The sequence below is a fragment of the Stegostoma tigrinum genome, chromosome 8 (genome assembly GCF_030684315.1).
Source record: "Stegostoma tigrinum isolate sSteTig4 chromosome 8, sSteTig4.hap1, whole genome shotgun sequence".
Taxonomy (NCBI): domain Eukaryota; kingdom Metazoa; phylum Chordata; class Chondrichthyes; order Orectolobiformes; family Stegostomatidae; genus Stegostoma; species Stegostoma tigrinum.
In genome coordinates, this window is record NC_081361.1 from 99015239 (window position 1) to 99036496 (window position 21258).

General features: G+C 42.5%; 1 protein-coding gene and 1 long non-coding RNA gene across 2 annotated transcripts in view; one reads left to right on the forward strand and one right to left on the reverse strand.

Moving 5' to 3' along the window:
* Window positions 1–849: 849 nt before the first annotated feature.
* LOC125456505 (uncharacterized) overlaps window positions 850–21258 on the forward strand; it is a 31648-nt gene continuing 11239 nt past the window's right edge. Inside the window, exon 1 of the long non-coding RNA XR_009446087.1 lies at window positions 850–983. This is a non-coding gene — a long non-coding RNA (uncharacterized LOC125456505). The remainder of the gene's footprint in view (window positions 984–21258) is intronic.
* Window positions 2989–21258, reverse strand: part of LOC125456373 (atrial natriuretic peptide receptor 2-like) — an 86847-nt gene continuing 68577 nt past the window's right edge. The window contains exons 22-23 of the mRNA XM_059648169.1: window positions 10859–10950; window positions 2989–3358 (exon numbers count right to left, since the gene is read on the reverse strand). Coding sequence (XP_059504152.1) covers window positions 3314–3358; window positions 10859–10950 — 137 coding nt within the window. The 3' untranslated portion in view covers window positions 2989–3313. The remainder of the gene's footprint in view (window positions 3359–10858; window positions 10951–21258) is intronic.

A 21258-nucleotide genomic window follows, 5' to 3' on the forward strand; every position in this document is an offset into this window, starting at 1 on the left:
GACCCTTCTTCTATTGAGTTAGATGATCAGCCATGATTGTGAAGAAAGGCAGAGCAGGTTTGAAGGGCTGAATGGCCTCCTCCTGTTCCTATCTTCTATGTTTTTACATTGCTATGACTTTCAAATGAGAATTGAACTTCTGTCTGTGCAGAGTTATGAGGTGAAGAAAGGTGAGTGACACTCAGTGAATTGCTGTTTTGGAGAATTAGTGCAGACCTGGTGAGCCAAATGACCTTCTTCTGTCCTGTAACTAATCTGTGAAAGTATTGGGAGGTGGTAGGTGAAGGATAGCATGGAGAAAGTCTCCTATTCTGTGGCACAATGCAGTTCAGTGTCACCCAAGGCAGCCAAGGCATTTGTCATAAATCACAAATCGACCCCAGTGTATTTTTATATTAATTCATCCACTCTTAAAAACTCCAATGAGTTTCATTGCAAATCTCCAGGTATATAATATTCTTCAGTTCTGCATAAGAATCACGTTGATCTTGAAACGTTAACTCAGTTTCTATCGTCACAGTTACTGCCAAACCTGCTGAGTTTCTCCAGTTTTCTGTTTTTAATCCAGTGTCCTCCGTAATGTTCCTTCTGCTTGTTACAGCAATGCATTTTAATTGCAATGATTACTAGCTACCACATCACAGGTCACTTCAGAAGGTAAAGATAATATCCACAAACTTGTGATCCATGGCGAATACAATGAAAATGTACATTGGCATATGTATTTATGATAAGCTCACAAGCCTAATTCCTAACACCAATGAATGTATCGCATGATTAAATATTAATCTACAGTGTACAAAACACTAGTGCAGCCTCATTTGGAATATTGCGTGCGGTTCTGGTCGCCCCATTACAGGAAGGATGTGGAAGCATTGGAAAAGGTGCAGACGAGATTTACCAGGATGTTGCCTGGTCTGGAGCGCCGGCCCTATGAAGAAAGGCTGAAGGACTTGGGCCTGTTCTCATTGGAGAGAAGGAGGGTAAGAGGGGATTTAATAGAGACATACAAGATGATCAGAGGATTAGATAGGGTGGACAGTGAGAGCCTTTTTCCGAGGTTGATGACTTCAGCTTGTACAAGGGGGCATAGCTAAAAATTGAGGGGTGATAGATTTAAGACAAATGTCAGGGGCAAGTTCTTTACTCAGAATGTTAAGGGCGTGGAACACCCTGCCTGCCAATGTAGTTAACTCTGCCACATTAGGGGCATTTAAACAGTCCTTGGATAAGCATATGGATGATGATAGGATAGTGTAGGGGGAGGGGCTTAGATTAGTTCACTGGTCGGTGCAACATCGAGGGCTGAAGGGCCTGTTCTGCGCTGTATTGTTCTATGTTCTATGTTCTTATGAACATTTACGGTCCAGCGATAATACCACTCGGCCATTGCCTCCCCTATGAGGGGATTTGTAGTTTAGAATGTGAAATTCACAATCACAGGAAATGGTTGAGCAAATAGTATTGATACATTTACGTAAAAAATAGACCAATTATGTGAGGTCAAGTTTAAAAGGTTAATCTGATAGGATGAGATGAAGAGAGTTTAACAAAGGGCTCATGTGGATATATCAGCACTGACATGGGCTGTGAGTTTGAAATGCCTGGTTCCGTGCAGGGAATTTAATATAATTTCATATAATGGTTTGATATTTTTTGCTTAACTTTGGAAAATAATCTGATTTAATGGAATTACTGTTAGGATTGGTACTCGCGTGACACATGCAAAATTCACTTTTAGCCTAGCGTTGAAAATGGTGTCAGATCTGGCAGTGCAATTTGACGTGCATTTGAAAATGAGTTCTGGGAGAACAGCAAAAGCGTCTGATTTCAAATAAACCTGTTGGACTGTAACCTGGTATCAGAGATAATGGGAACTGCAGATGGAGGAGAATCCAAGATAATAAAGTGTGAAGCTGGATGAACACAGCAGGCCAAGCAGCATCTCAGGAGCACAAAAGCTGACGTTTTGGGCCTAGATCCTTCATCAGAGAGCTCTGATGAAGGGTCTAGGCCCAAAACGTCAGCTTTTGTGCTCCTGAGATGCTGCTTGGCCTGCTGTGTTCATCCAGCTTCACACTTTATTATCTTGGACTGTAACCTGGTGTTGTTTGATTTCTGACTTTGTCCACTCCAGTCTAACACCATCACCTCCACGTCAAGAACTAATGTGGCTTTGCAATCCTGTTGCCCAGGTGTTGCGGCTGAGAATGGGAAATGTGTGCTGGGAAGCCTGAAAGTGACCATACTCTCCACTTTTGCTTAAATTTTGATAATTTACTCTGCCAAATTTCTTCCGATCCTTCTCTCAACTTTGCATTTCATTATAAGTGAGCACTGTGTCACATGATCAAACAACCAATTGCCTCAAAATTTTGGCAAGGAGTGTTAGCAGTATTCTTCATATGGAATGTAGATATGTTTGACTAGGCCATCATTTGTTGCCCATCTGTAAATATTCATAAGCAGGTGGGATAAGCCACCTTCTTGTACCACAGCATTCCATATGGTCTAGGTATACACAGTGCTGTTGAGAAGCAAGTTCCAGGATTAGTACACCTAGACTGGATTGTCGTTATAAATAGTTCAGCTTGGGCAAAATAAATAATAATCTTTCCAGGTGTAAAATATGAATCTTGGTCACTTCCTACAACACAGGACATTAAGAGTCCATTATAGTTCCATAAGGGTTGACTTCTGAGAACAGCATAAAGCCAGATAAATTTGGGAGACGTCAGTATAGAAATGGTGGAGAGATACTCTCAAAGATTCTTACACTCTGCTAATTTGAGAAGTCATAAAAATAAAAGACACTGAGAAGAAACAGGAAAGAAGAATGAATGAGTTACTTGTGCATACCAACCATCCTCCTGTAGATTCAATCAGTCCTCATTACATGTCATGGCCATGTATTTTTCCTTTAGATTTAATGTTTTCTAATCCATTGTAAGGTTTGCCTAACTGGAATAATAATGGGCTAAAGAGTCTTTTACTGATGATTAAATAATTGATACCAACAATAAGTTTTGCTTAAACGATCAGGAAGTCGGGAGTGTTAAATTACAACAGTGGTGGGCTCACACAAAAGTACGGGCCAATACAAAACCAAAGCTATGAACAACCTTTGACAACATTAACTTGATACAGTCCTATTCATACACCATACAAAACAAGTATGATCACAAAGCTCTGATTTGGACATTAGATGGGATATTTAATGGTTGTGAAAATTTTGTCAAGTGCAGAACTGCTGTCTTCAGCTGGAAATAACTAGGTTTGAACTTCTTTGGTCTGTGATTTACTGTTTTCCAGCTCATGCTTTCCCTTCCAGCCACCATGTGGTCATTTCTCCTTTACCCTGAAGAGGAAAATATATCATCTAGTGACTTTGGTGTTCAAGTCAATCTGAAACGAATGAACTTGTAATGGAATTAACCTTTTCCAATGCTTAACTTTGTTCAACAGTCCAAATTGTTAGTTTAGCAGCAACAACTGAACAAAAATATCTGTTAGCAAATTTATATTGTTTTCTGTTTTGAAAAAAACACAATTGTGTTTTGTGGTAATCGAAGCTAACCAGAAAATAGTTTTCATGATGTAGATTATTTCTTAAATAAGGCATTTTACTTTCCACTTTTCCATCCTAATTTCCATTTAGGAACAGGAGAAGGCCATTCAGCCCCTCCAGCCTGCTCTGCTATTCATTTAGATCATGGCTGGTTCTATATCATAACTACTCCCAGTCTTTGTTCCATAATTCTTAGTATCTTCACCTAACAAAATATAATCAATCTAAGTCTTGATATTTTTGATTGATTTCTAGCTTCCACATCATTTTGGATGTTTGCAACCGGTGGGATGTACTCTAACCAGTGAAATAAAGATTCCCCAAAGGTGTACAGGTTAGGTTGGACCATGCTAAATTGCCCGTAATATTCAGGGGTTTGTATGTTAGGTGGGTTAGCCATGGGAAATGCAGGATTACAGGGAAAGGAGAGGGGGATGTATCTGGGCGGGATGTTCTTCAGAGGGCAGTGTGGACTTGTTGGACTGATTGGCCTGGTTCCCAACTGTAAGGGTTCTATGATTTTGATTCTGTGCTGACTGTTAATGTAGTACTTGAATATAAAAGCAGGGATGTACTACTGAGGCTTTATAAGGCTCTGGTCAGGCCACATTTGGAGTATTGTGCGCAGTTTTGGGCCCCATATCTCAGGAAGGATGTTCTGACCCTAGAGCAGGTTCAGAGGAGGTTCATGAGAATGGTCCAGGAATGAAAAGCTTAACATATGAGGAACGTTTGGGGACTCTGGGACTATACACAATGGAGTTTAGAAGTGAGAGGGGATCTAATTAAAACGTACAGAATACTGAATGGCCTGGACAGAGTGGATGTTGGGAAGATGCTTCCTTTCGTAGGAGAGTCTAGGACCTGCGGGTACAGCCTTGGACTAAAGGGAAGATCTTTTAGAACAGAGATAATGAGAAACTTCTTCAGCCAGAGGGTGGTGAATTTACGGAATTCACTGCCTCAGAAGGCTGTGGAGACCAGGTCATTGAGTACATTTAAGGCTAAGATAGATAGGTTCTTGATTATCAAGGGGATCAAGTGCTACGGGGAGAAAGTGGGAGAATGGGTTTGCAGAGCTTATCAGCCATGATCGAATGGCAGAACAGACTCGGTGGGCTGAATGGCCTATTTTCTACTCCTATGTCTTATGTTCTTATAATAGTGTTTGGGCAGATGATAGATAGTGTGAAGCATATTTACAACTGCCCCCAGATCAGCCCCCACCCCCATCAGTGAGCAAGTGGGAGATGGTAAACTGCCATTTAGTCACTATAGGGGCTGTTTGTCCTTGGTTTAAGATGAATCACATCCCAGAACCCATTGCTACCACCGTCTCCTTCATTGGCACGATATCCTTGGTGGAGCCTCTTGTGTCATCTTACTTTCTTCAACACTCACTCAGCCCATATCCAAATCTCAATCAATTCTTTCTTCCCTCTTCTGTTTTCATATTCAATTTGACCTCTAATTGTTGACAAGATAAGACTGTCAGGTCTTCATTACTTGTGACTAAGCTCTCTCTCTCTCTTAACTGCTTATCAAAACTTATGATTCCTGAACTTCAACTCTTCAGCTTGTTTTGTTTTAGTATCTTTCCAAGTGGTTCTGGGTATCATCTACCAAACGCACATTTTCAATCCTCCTCTCGTTCTCTTCAGAATCAAACTGTCACATCCATAAAGTGCAACATACCAGACTACTGATTGGATTAGATTTTTTTTAAGGTTCATGCTAATGCTCAGACTCCTGGTCACTACTTAAATCACTGCTGACACACCTTGCCAAAGCTAGTTAATCTGAGTTCAATTCTTGGATGGACCTTTGGTGTTTATCATCAAGCCGAGGTCTTTGGAATTTAATAATAAATTCCATCATATCCTGTTAATAAATTTTCAACAATCCATCACCTCAGCCTTGGTTTCAGTTCCTGCATGGGCTTTCCCATTCTGATCCCTTTGACCTCCTGAATCCTTAAGAGGTCTCACTGAGTTAACAGGGAGAAGCTGTTCCCACTCTTAAGGGGATGGGGAACCAAAGGGCACAAATTATCATAAAAGAAGCAAATGCGTGGTGAGAAAACACAGTGAGTATCGGGGTCTGAAATGTGTGGACATGCACTGGAGACAAACTTAACTGAAGCATTCAAGAGATCATGAGATGTTTATTTAAGTAGGAACAATGTGTGAGGTCATGGGGATACAGGCATGATTTTGACACTAAGTTGAAATGATTGGAGAGCCAAAGTAGATATGATGGGCTGAATGGCCTCCTTTTACACTATAACAATTCTGTAAGATCCCTGTGGTCCTTTAATTGGTATCTTGCACATTTTCAGCTTTAGTCCTTCCCCCATTGGTGGCTGTGACTTCAGCTGGAATTCGCTCCCTAAACCTGTCCAGCTCTTGCTTCTCCTTTAAGACTTTTCATGCCATGCTCTCCCATCCTAACATCTCTTTATGTGATTTAATGCCAAATCTTTGTTCAACAAAACCCCTGAAAGGCCACTTGGAAATAGTTCCTCATCCGTCAAAGGCCCAATAAAATTCTCAAGTTGCTGTCATTGCTGTTTATGAATAGTGCATGTTGGAACTTTGCTGCTCCTCAACATCATGCAACACAAATATGCTGTCAACCTCTCTATTTCAAGCAAATGCCACAGAGTTTTAAAAAAAGAAGGGCTTCCCTTGGTGATGCTGTTAATAACTGAGCTATACAGATTGGAGAGCCTTTTGTTCAAGCCCCAGTTTGTTGATCAGTTTATTGATCCAAGGCCTTATGGCGCTGGGACTTGGAGAAGTGCCTTTTCACAAAACGAAAGAGAAGAGGAAATAATCAGCCAAGGTTCCTGCTTCCTGGTCAACTGCAGCTTAAAGTTTTGGCTCTAACCCCCTCCTCCACCAGTGCTTCACAGCCCACTGATAGCCAAGCCAAGATCATCACCCTCTGTACTTGTCAGTCTGCCCAGAACTGATGTTTAAGGTGAATTAAATGCAGCCTGGATATCATCAGAAATCAGAGAGCTGCTCTCACTGCCCAACGTCATGCCTCCTATAAGGGATGTGATTCCCAAACGTTTTCCCACAAAGAACCCATTTCAGGACTTGAAAATTGTCACAACCCCTGGGTCAATACTGAGAGGTGGGGGAGAGGAGGTGAGGAGGAGGAGGATCAGTTTTCTTTGGTTGGGGGGGGGGTGCAGGGAGAAGGGTGGTAACTTGAGTTCCATGATGGCCATTACTGCCTCCATTGGAATACAACAATGCTTTACTGATTCAGCTCAGGAAAACATGGACAACAAAAAGCATAGGCAGGAAACTGAGCAGTCAACATATAAGACAATTTCAGCTGCATATCAAAGGTCTCCAATCATATTGTACAGTCATATTAAAGCAGGAGGAGGCCATTCAGCCCAACAAACCTGCTCCATTATTCAAGGCCGTGGCTGATCTTCTATATCCATGAAATATTTCTGTTCTCTTGCCTTATCACTTGATGTCAGTAATAACTGGAAACCTATTGATCTCAGACTTGAGCTTACACAATGACTGAGCCTCCCTGGCTCTGGGGTAGAGAATTCCAATGATTTGCCACCCTCTGAGTGAAGAAATTCCTCCCCATCCCAGTCCTAAATGGCTTGCCTTTTATTCTGAGACTATATCCCCAGGTTCTAGATGCACAGCTGGGGGATACATTCTTTCTGCATCTACGCTGTCCATCTCTTAAGAATTTTGTCTGTTTCTATGAGATTGCCTTTTGTTTTTTCTAAATTCCAGAGAACATTAACTCAGTTGCCTCAAACTCTCCTCATACAAAAGTCCCATCATCTCAGGTTCAATGATTAACAATTAATATTTTTATAGAAACATATACAATCATGAGGAGGTTTGAAGAATCTAGACCTAGGAATAATAGTCTAAAATTAAGGGAACTTGCATGTAAGATGGACATGAAGAGAAATTTGTTCCTTCACAGAGGGTTGTTAGTCTCTAGAAATCTCTTCCCTAGAGAGGATAGAGAATGGGTACCTGAATCTGAGTAGAGCAGAGCTGTGATTGACAGGGGTTTGAGGTTATGGGCAGCCACTCAGGTGACATTAAAGCTGCCATTATCATCATGACATTGTTGAATGGCAGAAAAAGTTTGATGGGCTGAATAGCCTACACCATAACCCTGCCTCTATTTCTTATGATTCTACAAAACTCAGTCACTCCAAACTAATACTAAATTTGGATTCATTCTGATAGCACAGCTCCTTCCAATTTCTAACTTTATCGTTAAACCATTCTGTGCAAGAGATGGCATTCTAACCATGATACAGACAGGCAGATAGACAAATAGCCTAGCTACAGCATAATGTTGCTTCAGGCTTGCAAAACCTTCCAGAATGGCCAGGTATCAAGTGGAATTGGAACCTATCTCCTGATGGCTCTTGAAATCATCCCAGGAAATTTGCTGAAATTAACATGAACGATGGGGATCCCTTGTCGAGGGGCCAGAGGAGATAGGTCCTGAGTGTCACCAGGTGTTTGCACAGCAATAGCTCTCTGTCCCACTACACCCCTCACCCCCATCCCACCATGGCCGGGTTGAGGCCTGGGCTCTCTTGGTGGTGCCAAAGGATTGCCACGGATCTCCTCCAATGCTCCAGAACCTCTGGGATAGAAGGAGAGGAAGGTAGGCAGTGCCATGTCAGCCTGCACCCCAGAATTTGTTCTCCCTGTGGGGTGGCTACCTGTTCCTGCTAAGGGGCAAGAGTGGAGTTGGGCTTGAGGGTGAATTCCCATTGGCCCGGGGCTGGGGAGTGGCAGCCCTTGAAAATACTGAGCTGGAGCTGGTAGCTGAGGTCACAGGCCTCCAGTCTCCAGTAAAATATTTTGCTTTCAATAAAAATATACAAAACCCCTGCCAAGTATAAACAGTCTGAAATAGAGATAGGATTGTTGAGGATGATCTCTGCTGACAGCAGTAATTGGGGAGCGTGTGTATTTTTTTTGAGTGGCAAATAGTGCAATTAGCTGCAACGTTTCCAATTTCAGAACAGCTGAGCCTTCCAGGGATCTCACAGTGGCAGCCAGCTGTGTGCACTCCCTACTACCATCTTTAGCTTTCTCCCTCAGGGAATGAACCACGCAATACAGCCTGCCGCCTCACTGATGTGATACGCACATTTGGCCTACACATCATTTTGACAGAATCTCCTTCTGCCCAAAGGAATTGTAGCCATTGAGACATGGATTTAGCAGACGATATGATTATTCCCAGTTTCGTGAGACTGGTTTTAAACCCAATGTTGGTTCAGCATGAGTTCAGGGAGGATATATCCTTCACATTGTTTACCACACTGAAGCTGATGTGTGGTACCGAGGGTGTACTGCACTATTGCATGGACACGATGGGCAATGTGGCCTCTGTGTTGTGACAATTCTCTTGTCAACTAGATTGACTACGAATCTACAGACTCAGTAAAGTTCTGGTGACATGAGTTTGAATCTCGCCTTGGCAGATAGTGAAATTTGAACCATAAGGCCTTAAGATGTAGGAGCAGAATTAGAACATTTGGCCCATTGAATCTGCTCCACCATTCGATCATTGTTGAAATGTTTCTCAGCCCAATTCTTCTGCCTTCTCCCCGTACCCTTGATCCCCTTACTAATCAAGTACCTACCTATCACTCTGCTATATTAACAACAAGAATCCAATAAAACTCAATAAATGAACTCATTAAAAATTTTGAGTAACAAGTCTAACAGTGGCTATGAAACCATTGTTGACTTTTTTACTCTATTCATTTGTGGGATATGGGCATTGCTGGCTGGGTCCAGCATTTCTCGCCCATCCCTACTTGCCCTTGAGAAGGTGGTGGTGAGCTGCCTTCTTGAAACACTGCAGTCCTCCTGCTGCAGGTTGAGCCACAATGTTACTAGGGAGGGAATTCCAGGATTTTGGCCCAGTGACAGTGAAGTTATGGTGGTATATTTCCAAGCCAGGATGGTGAGTGACTTGGAGGAGAACTTGGAGGTGGTGGTGTTCCCATATGTCTGCTGCCCTTGTCCTTGCAAATGGAAATGTTTGTCGGTTTGGAAGGTGTTGTCTGAATTTCTGTAGGGCATCTTGTAGATAGTACACACTGCTGCTACTGAGTGTCGGTGGTGAAGGATTCTCAGGAGAAACCCAACTGGTTCACTGATGTCCTTTAGGGATGGAAATTGTCATCCTTACCTAGTCTGGCCTACAGGTGGCTCCAGACTCACAGCAATATGGTTGACGCTTAACTGCCATCTGGGCAATTAGGGGTGGGCAATAAATGCTGCCTGGCCAGTGATACCCTCATTGCATTAATTGACTTTAAAAAAATGTAATTCTCACTTAAGAGCCTAATCCCACTGTTTAACTCGCCACTGATTATGTGAGACCTGCTGAGTTTCTTCAACAATTTCTGTTTTTGTTTGCTTTAGATCTCCAGAATCCACAGTTCTTTGAGTTTTTATACCAGGAAGACCTTGCCATTTGTGAGAAAAGTTTAAAAATGGGTGTCTCCCCACATTGTGAAAGAAAACAAGCAAACTTGACTTGTCCTTCTGATGGAAGAGATTCCTTAATGAAAGGTACTTTGTGCCTGATTGAGAGTCGAAGTAACAGTAAGGCAGAGGTAAAAAGGCTGAATGTAGCCTCTCCTCTGACACCTTGCCAATGATCCCCATCCTACCCCACCTTAACTTTCTTCAGAGATTGAAACATCTAATGCAACACACAGAGATGGGATTCCCACCCAAACGTTGGATCAGTGCACTGATTAAATCTCTCCCTCAGGGTTGAGAGCCCTCGTTGCAGGGTTCGTATTGCCATTTAGCAACTCCATTCTCTAGAGTGCTGGAGATCAGTCTGTTGGGGGGTGGGGCAGAGGAGGTGGGTGGCAGGAAGAAGATGTTACCAGATTGGTGTTGGAAGCCAGGCCTTTCCATCAAGTTACATTCTGCTTAGGTTTACTAGAGAAATTAATAACATGGTCAGCCATGTGGGTCTCATAGAATATGAGTTCCCTGATTTTGGCAGTTAATCTGGCCCAATCAGGGAGCCCTGGCTAACAAAAAGCATTGAATGTATATGAGGCAGTATTAAAGTCAAGGACTGTGCATGTTTAAATTGAAAAATAATGGGACATTAGCTTCAGTGGAGTTATTTCACTGACAATCCCTAAAGAGCCCTTTTCTTGCTGCTGGTAAGGGCAAGTTTCAATTCCAAAAATGTATAAGAAACATTTCTGATGAATCCAGTTGAGAATCTTACCTTTACAAGTAGCGGCCCACGGCATTTAAGAATATAGCCACCGGTTTCATTCAGGAGTTCAGAAGAACTGGAACTGCATTGTATCTTTAAAGCTAAAAACAAAAGGAGCAAAGAAATATCATTTTTTAGTTCTGAAAATAGATTGACAATAATACACACATGAGCATTTCCTCCATTTTAAAAAGATTTGAAGCCGGAGTAGGCCACTTAATTCTTTAAGTTCATTTGCTTTTTTTTTCCTTTATTCATTCACAAGATGATGGTGTCACTGACCAGGCAGCATTTATTGCTCATCCCTATTTGCCCAGAGGGCAGTTATAAGTCAACAATATTGCTGTGGGTCTGGAGTCACATGTAGGCCAGACCAGGTAAGGATGGCAGTTTCCTTCCCTAAAGGACATTAGTCAACCGGATGGATTTTTCCAACAATCGACAATGGATTCATGGTCATCATAAGATTCTTAATTCTGAATATTTATTGAAGTCAAATTCCACCATCTGCTATGGTGAGGATTCGAACTCAGGTCCCCCAAACATTATTTGGGTCTCTGATTTAACAGTCCAGCGATAATACCACAATGCCATTGCCTCCCCATTTCATTCAGGAAGATCGTGGCTGCTCTAATAATCTTCAGCAACAGACACAGAAGTTGCTGAAAAGCTCAGCAGGTCTGGCAACATCTGTGTAGAGAAATTAGAGTCAACGTTTTGGGTTGAGCGATCCTTCCTCTACTTCACTTTCTTTCTTATGTATTTTTACTCCAATATCTCACAATCTCCAGGATTCAAAGTCAAATTTAACAACTTCAGAGCATTACCACCTCCTTCCTTGTCTTTTGCATCCACCCCCCCAACAATGCTGTTATGAAATGGGCTCCTTTCTGCAAAGCCAACTCAAGTTCAACTATTCACAGTTCATATTGGCAACTATCTAGCTCCTCTTCTCCCTTGGCTTAATTTCAACAATCCCTCTGCCTGCCAGACCTTCTCTTTCTGTCCTCTCACCACTACCTATTATCAGCATAAATAACACCTTTTCCCAGCCTCTTCAAGTTCCGAAGAAGGGTCACTGGACTCAAAATATTAACTCTCTTTCGCTTTCTACCGATTGAGCCAGGCCTGCTGAGTTTCTCCAGCAATTTTTATTTTGTTTGTTTCAGATCTCCAGCATCCACAGTTCTTAGAATTTTTATATCAGAAAGACCTTGGCTGTTTGTGAGAAATGTTTAAAAATGGTTTTAGGATGGCATTAATGATCTTAATGATCACAAATTGTGAATGAAGACATCACATTCCTTCTTATCTCTATATATATCCTCAGAGTTGTTCATCTCTTCCTAAATAACTATTTGTCTGCTTGGCTTTTGAAGAATAAAATGCAATGCATAAATAACAAAATGTGCTTGGGTCTCGCCTTTCCAGTAACTCTGAAATTGAAACAGCAAATCTTCCACTGTCATAAATAATGAGTGCACCGTTCTGTGCAGCTGCTGTGTGTTAATCTGAGATAATAATACCAGATTGCAGAAAACAAATACTTGCTAATCATGATCTCAAGGAGAACATTACACTCTTCAGTCTAACTGCAGTATGCAATGGCCAAAATACCACCTTGCTAGTTACATATACAGAACACCACCATGAGTAGGATTCATTCTGTGGCTGTTTACACAAGATAAATGTAAAGGCTGTGACTTCAATCCAATATGTTATAGAGTCGCAGTCATACGGTCACACAGCACAGAGAAAGACCCTTTGGTCTATACAGTCCATGTTGAACATAATGCCAAACTAAATTAATCCTGCCTGCTCGCTTCTGGCCCATTTCAGTTCAAACCTTTCCTATCCATGGACTTATCCAAATGTCCTCTAAATGTTGTAATTGTATTTACATCCACCACTTCCTCAGGAAGTTTGTCCACACATCAGCCACACTCTGCGTAAAAACGTTGCCTCTCTTACCTTTTCACATCTCTCTCCTCTCACCTTACAAATATGCCCTCTAGTCTGTTACGACAGATTGACCTGTGTGTTTGTGGTTCTTTGTTTCAGTGCAAGACATCATTGGTTTAGGCTTCATAGAATCGTAGAATTCATAGAATTGTAGAGGGAGATGAGGGTCAGTCAGCCCATAATGTCTATGCTGTCCTCCTAATGTGCAATTCATGCACTGCTTTTTTTGTGCCTTCCCCCCCCCCCCCACCCCCGCCAACATCTTTGCTCAATCCTGCTCTTAGATATTCAGAATCTTTAGGAAATGCAGAACCAATTAATAGTACTGAAGGAAGCCCTTCTACCCATCAGATCGGCGCCAGCCCAGAAGCAAACTATCCAGCCTGATTCCATTTTCCAGCACATGTCGTTGGAGGTTACCAGACTTCAGGTACATAACCATGCAGAAAATCAGGTACAAACTGCTCCTTTTTTTGAGAAGTTTTCTCTCAGTGATTTCTTCACTACCTTGGATCAGTAATTGCTGTTTTTATGAGTTTTGTACTGTTTATGGAACTTTAACAGAAGACCAAAAACAATGAGACTTTAAGTGGGAGGTATAAAAGAGCAGGAGATGAAGTTTTTGGAGAGCAACCACGTGGAAGGTCAGCGGAACAAAGAGTGCACTTTCACAGTTGACTGACCGTAGAATGGCAAAACTCTCTGTGGCTCAGAGATGATTTCAGAGCCCATCTGCTAAGCTTTTGATTTTAAGGCTTATAAGAAGTTATAAAACTTATAAGTCTTCATCTGTTTTCTTTTGTAAATCTATTATAGAGAGTAGGGTTTGGATTTTTTTTGTATTTTACTAAAATCTGTCTCTTTATTTAATTTTTAACATAGAAGTTAGAAATTAAATTACGTTAGAGCAGTGTTTTCAAGCAGTTAGACTGTGCTAATGCTGAGTTTTTGAGAAAGTGTGTTGTATTTGAGTTTTGGTTAGATTCTGGGTCTGTACATTGTTTAGGTGCAGAGACGAATTTTAGTAGAGTGGTGTGCTCTTCCTGTCAGGAATGGTAGATTAGGGAGAATTTCAATGTTCCTGGAGATTATGTCTGCAGGAACTGCACTTGGATATGAATCCTAGTGGATCGCATGGTTTGGTTGAAGCAGCAGACATGAGCAATGAGGAATTTACAGAAACCATCAAGTGTGATGAATGGCAGTTTTGAGGAAAGTAGAAGCACTGCAGATATAGTCAGGTGGATGAGTTACTGCTAGGAAAAGAAGGAGCGGGAGGTAGGAAGGGCAGGAGTCTTCTGTGGTTATCCCCATCTCAAACAAGGATGTTGTTTTGGACCCTGTAGGGGTGATGGACTCTTTTGAAATGTAGCACTGACAGCCAGGTTTCTTGCCCATCCCTACTTGTCCTTGAGAAGGTGGGGGTGAGCTGCCTTCTTGAACTGCTGTAGTCCTCCTACTGTAGGTTGACCCACAATGTCATTAGGGAGGAAATTCTAGGATTTTAGCCCAGTGACAGTGGCTCTACTGTAATAAGGGTATGTCAGGGTTCCAAGCGATCAATTATGATAGAGGACTACCTAGTCAGAGGCACAGAGAGACGTTTCTGCATCTGACAGCGAGACATTAGAATGGAGTGTTGCCTCCCTTGCGCCAAGATCAAGGCTTTCTCAGAGAGGGTGCAGAATATTCTCAAAGGGGAGAGAGACCAACAGGAGGTTGTTATACACTTTGGAACCAATGATATTGGAATAGAAAGGGATGAGGTTCTGTAGAGAGAATGTAGGAAATTAAGCCAGAAGTTAAAAAGTATATCCTTGGGATCAATAATATCTGGATTACTCTCGGTGCTATGTGCTAGTGAGATTAGAAATAGGAGGATAGAGCAGAAGAATGTGTGGCTGAGGAGCTGGTGCAGCGGGCAGGGATTCACTTTTTTGGATCATTGGGATCTCTTCTGGGGCAGAAGTGACCTGTATAAGGTGGATGGGTTGCACCTGAATTAGAAAGGGACCAATTTCCTGGTGGGGAGATTTGCTAGAGCTGCTTGGGAGAGGTTGGAGTTATGATGGGACGCAAAGAGTAGTGAGAAAAGAATTAAGTCTGAGGCTGGTATGATGGAGAAGAGGAGCAAGTTTAATAATCAAGGCAGGCAAAAGCTAGGCAGAGAAGGAGGGAAGACTGATAAATTAAACTGCATTAATTACAATGCAAGAGGCCTAACAGAAAAGGCAGACAAATTTGAGGCACAGATTAGATTAGATTACCCACAGTGTGGAAACAGGCCCTTCGGCCCAACAAGTCCACGCCGCCCCTTGAAACATCCCATCCAGACCCATCCCCCAACAACCCATGCACCCCTGAACACGACGGGCAATTTAGCCTGGCCAATCCACCTAGCCTGCACATCTTTGGATTGTGGGAGGAAAGCGGAGCACCTGGAGGATACCCACGCAGACACAGGAAGAATGTGCAAACTCCACACAGACAGTAGCCTGGGGCTGGAATTGAACCCGGGTCCCTGGTGCTGTGAGGCTACAGTGCTAACCACTGAGCCACCGTGCAGCCCATGGAAACATGGGACTGAGATATCATAGCTACTACAGTAATGTATCTCAGGGAGGGCAGGACTAGCAGCTTAATATAGGTATAGATGTTAATGTAGGATAGAAAGGAAGGCAAAAGAAGAGGGGGAGTGATGTTAAAATAGTATCAGAGATAATGGGAACTGCAGATGCTGGAGATTCCAAGATAATAAAATGTGAGGCTGGATGAACACAGCAGGCCAAGCAGCATCTCAGGAGCACAAAAGCTGACGTTTCGGGCCTAGACCCTTCATCAGAGAGCCTCTCTGATGAAGGGTCTAGGCCCGAAACGTCAGCTTTTGTGCTCCTGAGATGCTGCTTGGCCTGCTGTGTTCATCCAGCCTCACATTTTATTATCTAGGGGGAGTGATGTTTTTGGTTTAAGATAACATTAGAGCTGTACATAAGGAGGATATTCCTGGAAGAACATCCAGTGAAGTTATATGGGTAGAACTGAGAAATAAAAAAAAGATGATCACTTTATTGGGATGTACTATAGGCCCCCAATAGTCAACAGGATTTTGAGAAGCAAATATGTAAGGACATCTCAGACTTCTGTAAGAAAAATAGGATAGGAGATTTTAACTTTCCAAACTTTGCTGATACTGCCATAGGCTTGGATGGAAGTGAATTTGTTTAGTGTGTTCAGAAAAAAACTTTCTTACTCCTTATTTAAAGAAAGATATCATTTCTTTGGATGCAGTTTATAAAAGGTTCACTAGGGATGATCCCCGTTAAGCAGGGAACAAAAACAAAGTTGCTGGAAAATCTCAGCAGGTCTGGCAGCATCTGTGAAGGGAAAAACAGAGTTAATGTTTCTGTTCCTGTGACCCTACCTCAGAACTCATGGTAAGGAGGGATTGTTTTATGAATAAAGACTGGGATCTACTCACTGGAGTTTAGCAGGATGAGAGGTGTTCTCATTGAAACACATTGGAATCTTAAGGGGCTTGGCAGGGTAAGTGCTGGGAGGATGTTTCTCCTCATGAGGGTGCCTAGGACCAGAGGGCATGGTCTCACAGTAAAGGGGCTTAAATTTAGACTGAGATGACGAGGAATTTTTTTTTTCAGAGCATTGTGAGTGTTTGGATCTCCTTGCCACAGAGACCTGTGGGGGCAGAGCCCTTGTGTATATTTAAGACCTTCAAAAATGAGATAATGGGTGTTCACAGACAGTGTGTTCCTGTTAGTGTGAAGGACAAGGCTTGTAGGTGTAGGGAATGCTGGATGACAACAAAAAATAAGGCTCTGGTAAAGAAAAACAAGAAGACATATGTCAGCAGGGATCAGGTGAATGGTTGGAGGAATATAAGGGCATTAGGAATATACTTAAGAGGTAAATCAGGAGGGCAAAAAAATGGGACAAGAGACAGTTTTGGCAACTAGGGTTAGGGAGAATCCAAAGAGATTCCTCAAACACATTAACAGCAAAAGAGTAACTAGGGAGAGCATAGGTCCCCTTAAAGATCAACAAGGCCACCTATGTGTGGAACAAAAGGAGATGGGTGTGATACTAAATACATATTTGGTATCAGTATTTCTAGTGGAGAAGGACATGAAAGCTGGGGAAGTGATATGTTGAAAAATGCCCATATTACAGACGAAGAGGTCAGCAGGTCTGGCAGCATCTGTGGAGGAGAAAACAGCATTAACGTTTCGGGTCCAGTGACCCTTCCTCAGAACTCTTTAGAGGAAGAGTCACTGGACCCAAAACGTTAACTCTGCTTTCTCCTCCACAGATGCTGAGCTTTTTCAGCAACGTTGTTTTTGTTCCTGATTTACAACATCCGCAGTTCTTTTGGTTTTTCCAGAGGAAGAGGTACTGGGCATCTTAAAACTCAAAGGTGGATAATATCTTGTGACCTGGTGAGATGTTTCCCAGAACATTGTGGGAAACAAGAGAAGAGATTCCTGGGCTCCTTGCTGAGTTATCTGCATCATCGATAGCCCTGGGTGAGATGTCCCAAGATTGGAGGTCAGCTAATGTGTTGCCATTAGTTAAGAAAAGTGGTAAGGAAATGCCAGGGAACTATAGACAGATGAACCTTACATCAGTGGTGGATACGGATTTATATGCATTTGCAAAGGTCAGGACTGATGTGGGATATTTAACATGGCTTTGTGCATGGGAAGTCATGTCTCACTAATTTGATTGCATTTTTTGAAGAAGTGACAAACATGATTGATGAAGGTAGAACAGTAGACATGATCTAAATGGACCTCGGCAAGGTTGTCAACAAGACCCATATGAGAGATTGGTTAGCAAGGTTAGATCACATGGAATCCAGGGGGAGCTAGCCTATTGGATGCAAAATTGGATTGAAGGTAGAAGACAAGGTGGTGGTGGAGGGTTGTTTTTTTACACTGGAGACTTGTGACCAGTGGTGTGCCACAAGAATTGGTGCCTGGACCCGCTGCTTAATGATTTGGATGTGAATATAGGAAGTGTGGTTAGTAAGTTCACAGACAACACCAAAATTGGGTGAACAGTGAAGAAGATTATCTCAGGTGTAGAATGGGATCTTAATCAGAGGCCAATGGGTCGAGGAGGGGCAGAAGGAATTTAGCTTAAACAAGTGTGATGTATTGCATTTTGGTAAGACACATCAGGGCAGGACTAATACAGTTATTGGTAAGGCCCTGTGAAGTGTTGCTGAACAAAGAGACTTATGGGCTTAGGTGCACAGTTCCTTGAAATTGGAATAGCAAGTAGAACGAAGGCAGCATTTGGCATATTTCCCTTTATTGGTCATAACATTGAACGTAGGAATTGGGACGTTATATTGTGGCCATTCAGGACATGGGTGAGGCCACTTTTAGAACATTCCATTCAGTTCTGGTCTCCCTGCTATGGAAAAGATGTTCATAGATCAGCAAATGCCTACAGTGTGGAAACAGGCCCCTTGGCCTGACAAATCTACACCAACCCTCAGAGTATCCCACACAGACACATCCCCCATAACTCATCTAATCTACACATCCCTGAACACTACGGGCAATTTAGCATGGTCATCCGCCCTGACCTGCACATCCTTGGACTGTGGGAGGAAACCAGAGCACCCGAAGGAAACCTGTACAGAATTGGGGAGAATGTACAAACTCCACACAGACAGTTGCCTGAGGGTGGAATCAAGCCTGGGTCCCTGGTACTGTGAGGCAGCAGTGCTAACCACTGAGCCACCGTGCTGTGTTGTTTAACTTGAAAGTGTGAAGAAAAGATTTACAAGGATGTTGCCATGTTGCAGGGTTTAAGCTAGAGGGAGAGACTGAATAGACTGGGGCTATTTTCCTGGAATGTTGGAGGGTGAGGGGTGATTTTATAGGTGTTTATAAAATCATCAGGGGTATGGATAGGATGAATAGCCAAGGTCTTTTTTCCAGAGGTACAGGAGTTCAAAACTAGAGGAAGTAGTTTTGAGGTGAGAGGCAAAAGATTTATGAGGGACCTCGGGGGCAATATTTTCATGCAGTCGGTGGTGCGTGTATGGAATGAGCTGCTAGAGGAAGTGGTGGTGGCTGGTACAATTGCATCATTTAAAAGGCACCTGGACAGGTAGATGAATAGGAAGGGTTTCAAGTGATATGGGTCAAATGATGGCAAATGGAACTGCAGCAGTTTAGTATATCTGGTTGGCATGGATGAGTTTGACTGAAAAGCCTGTTTCTGTCCTGTATGCCTCTATGATTCTATGACTATGACTCTAAATAAAGCAGGCAGAATGGGTTTAAACAGTGTGCCTGCAACACTATCTGTTGACTACAATCACAATGATAACATTGGAGATGGGAAACTTTCAGAGCCGAATGCATTGTACTTTGTAAGGACCGGCGTGAATAAATTCCAAAATAAGTAGTTGGAGTTGGCAGTAAATGATGGCAACAAAGCTCTGAAAGGGTTAAGTTAAGGCTTTTGAATGCCAGGCCTTTGATCACAGATGCAAGCAGTTAAAAAGAACAAAATTAAAGCCGTGTTAACAATGGAATAAGTCCCTTTTACAACTGAGATTGCAAAGGACAAAACATCAAAGCATTTTACAACAAAGCTACAATTTCAGGATGAGCAAAGCATTACACAACAGCACAACGTGGTTGGATATAAACTCACTCACATCCCATAATTGTCGAACAATCTCTTTAAGGACCGAAGGCTCGTAAAATAATTGCTAGCGTTAAATCCAGCAAAAACTAGACACAGAAGCAAAATGGTATAAAGGGAGATCAAAGCTTCACTCAGGAGGAACGTTAAAGCACCTCCAAAACCAGGAAGTGTGATTAGGTTTGGATCAGCCATGCTTGGCATTTCCAATTTAAAAGAATCCTACTCACGGAAGTTCTCGATGAGGAGGCTCATTGTGTACAATGTTGCATGAAGTTTTCAGATGAGTGCTCTGAAATCAAAGTTTAATTGCCAGGTGTGGTAGAGCCTCTAACCTGCTGTATCTACTGAAGGTATGATATGGAGGTGCTGGTTTTGGACCAGGGAAGACAAAGTCAGGAATTGCACGGCACCAGGTTGTAGTCCAACAGGTTTATCTTAAATAACAAGTTTTCAGAGTGCTGCTCCTTCATCAGACCACCCCATGAAGGAGCAGTGTACAGCACGGAAACAGGCCATTCTGTCCAACTCGTTCATGCTGACCAGCTTTCCTAAACTGAACTAGTACCATTTGCTTCTGTTTGGCCCATATCCCTTGAAACCTTTCCTACTCATGTTCCTGTCCAAATGTCTTTTAAATGTTGTAACTGTAGTTACCTCCATCACTTCCTCTGGCAGTGTGTTCCATTCTGTGTGAAAAGGTTATCCCTCAGGTCCTTTTAAATCGTTTGCCCCTCACTTTCAACCTTTTGGACTCCCCTACCCTGGGAAAAAAAAGACCTCGGCTATTCACCCTATCCATGCCTCTCAAAATTTTGAAACAACTGTAAAGCCACCCCTCAGCCTCCTACACTCCATGAAAAAAAGTCCCAGCCTATCCAGCCTCTCCTTATAACTCAAATCTTCCAGTCTTGGTCACATCCTTGTAATTTTTTTTTGCATCTTTTCCAGTTTAATAACATCCTTCCTGTAGAAGGGTGACCAGAATGTACAGTACTCCAAATATGGCCTTACCAGTATCCTGTACAGTTGTAATATGACATCCTAACTCCTGTACTCAATGCTCTGACCAATGAAGGCAAGCGTGCCAAATGCCACCTCAGCATCCTGTCCACCTGCTACTCAACTTTCAAAGAATTATGGACATGCATCCCTACATCTTTCTGTTTGACAACACTCCTCAGGGCCCAATCAGTAACTGTGTAAGTCTTGCCCTGGTTTTCCTTCCCAAAATGCAATACCTTATATTTATCTAAATTAAACGCCATCTGCCACTCCTCGGCCCACTGGCCCAGGTGATTGACATCCTGTTGTACTCTTAGGTAACCTTTTTCATTGTCCATTATACCTCCAATTTTGGTATCATCTGTAAGCTTACTAACCATGCCTCCTGTATTCTCATACAAATTGTTTATACAAATGGCAAATATCAGTGGACTCGGCACGAATCCTTGCAGCACACTGCTGATCACAGGCCTCTAATCTGAACAACATTATGCCACCACACTCTGTCTTCTACTGTAAAGCTAATTTTGTATCCAGTTGGCTGGCTGTCCCTGGATCCCATGTGATCTATCTCTATGAATCAGTCTACCACACAGAACCTTGTTGAAGGCCTTGCTGAAGTCTATACAGATAACATCTACTGCTCTACCTTCATCAATCTTCTTGGTCTCCTCTTGAAAAAACTCAATCAAATTTGTGAGACACAGTCTACCACACACAAAGCCACACTGACTATCCCCAATCAGACCTTGTCTTTCCAA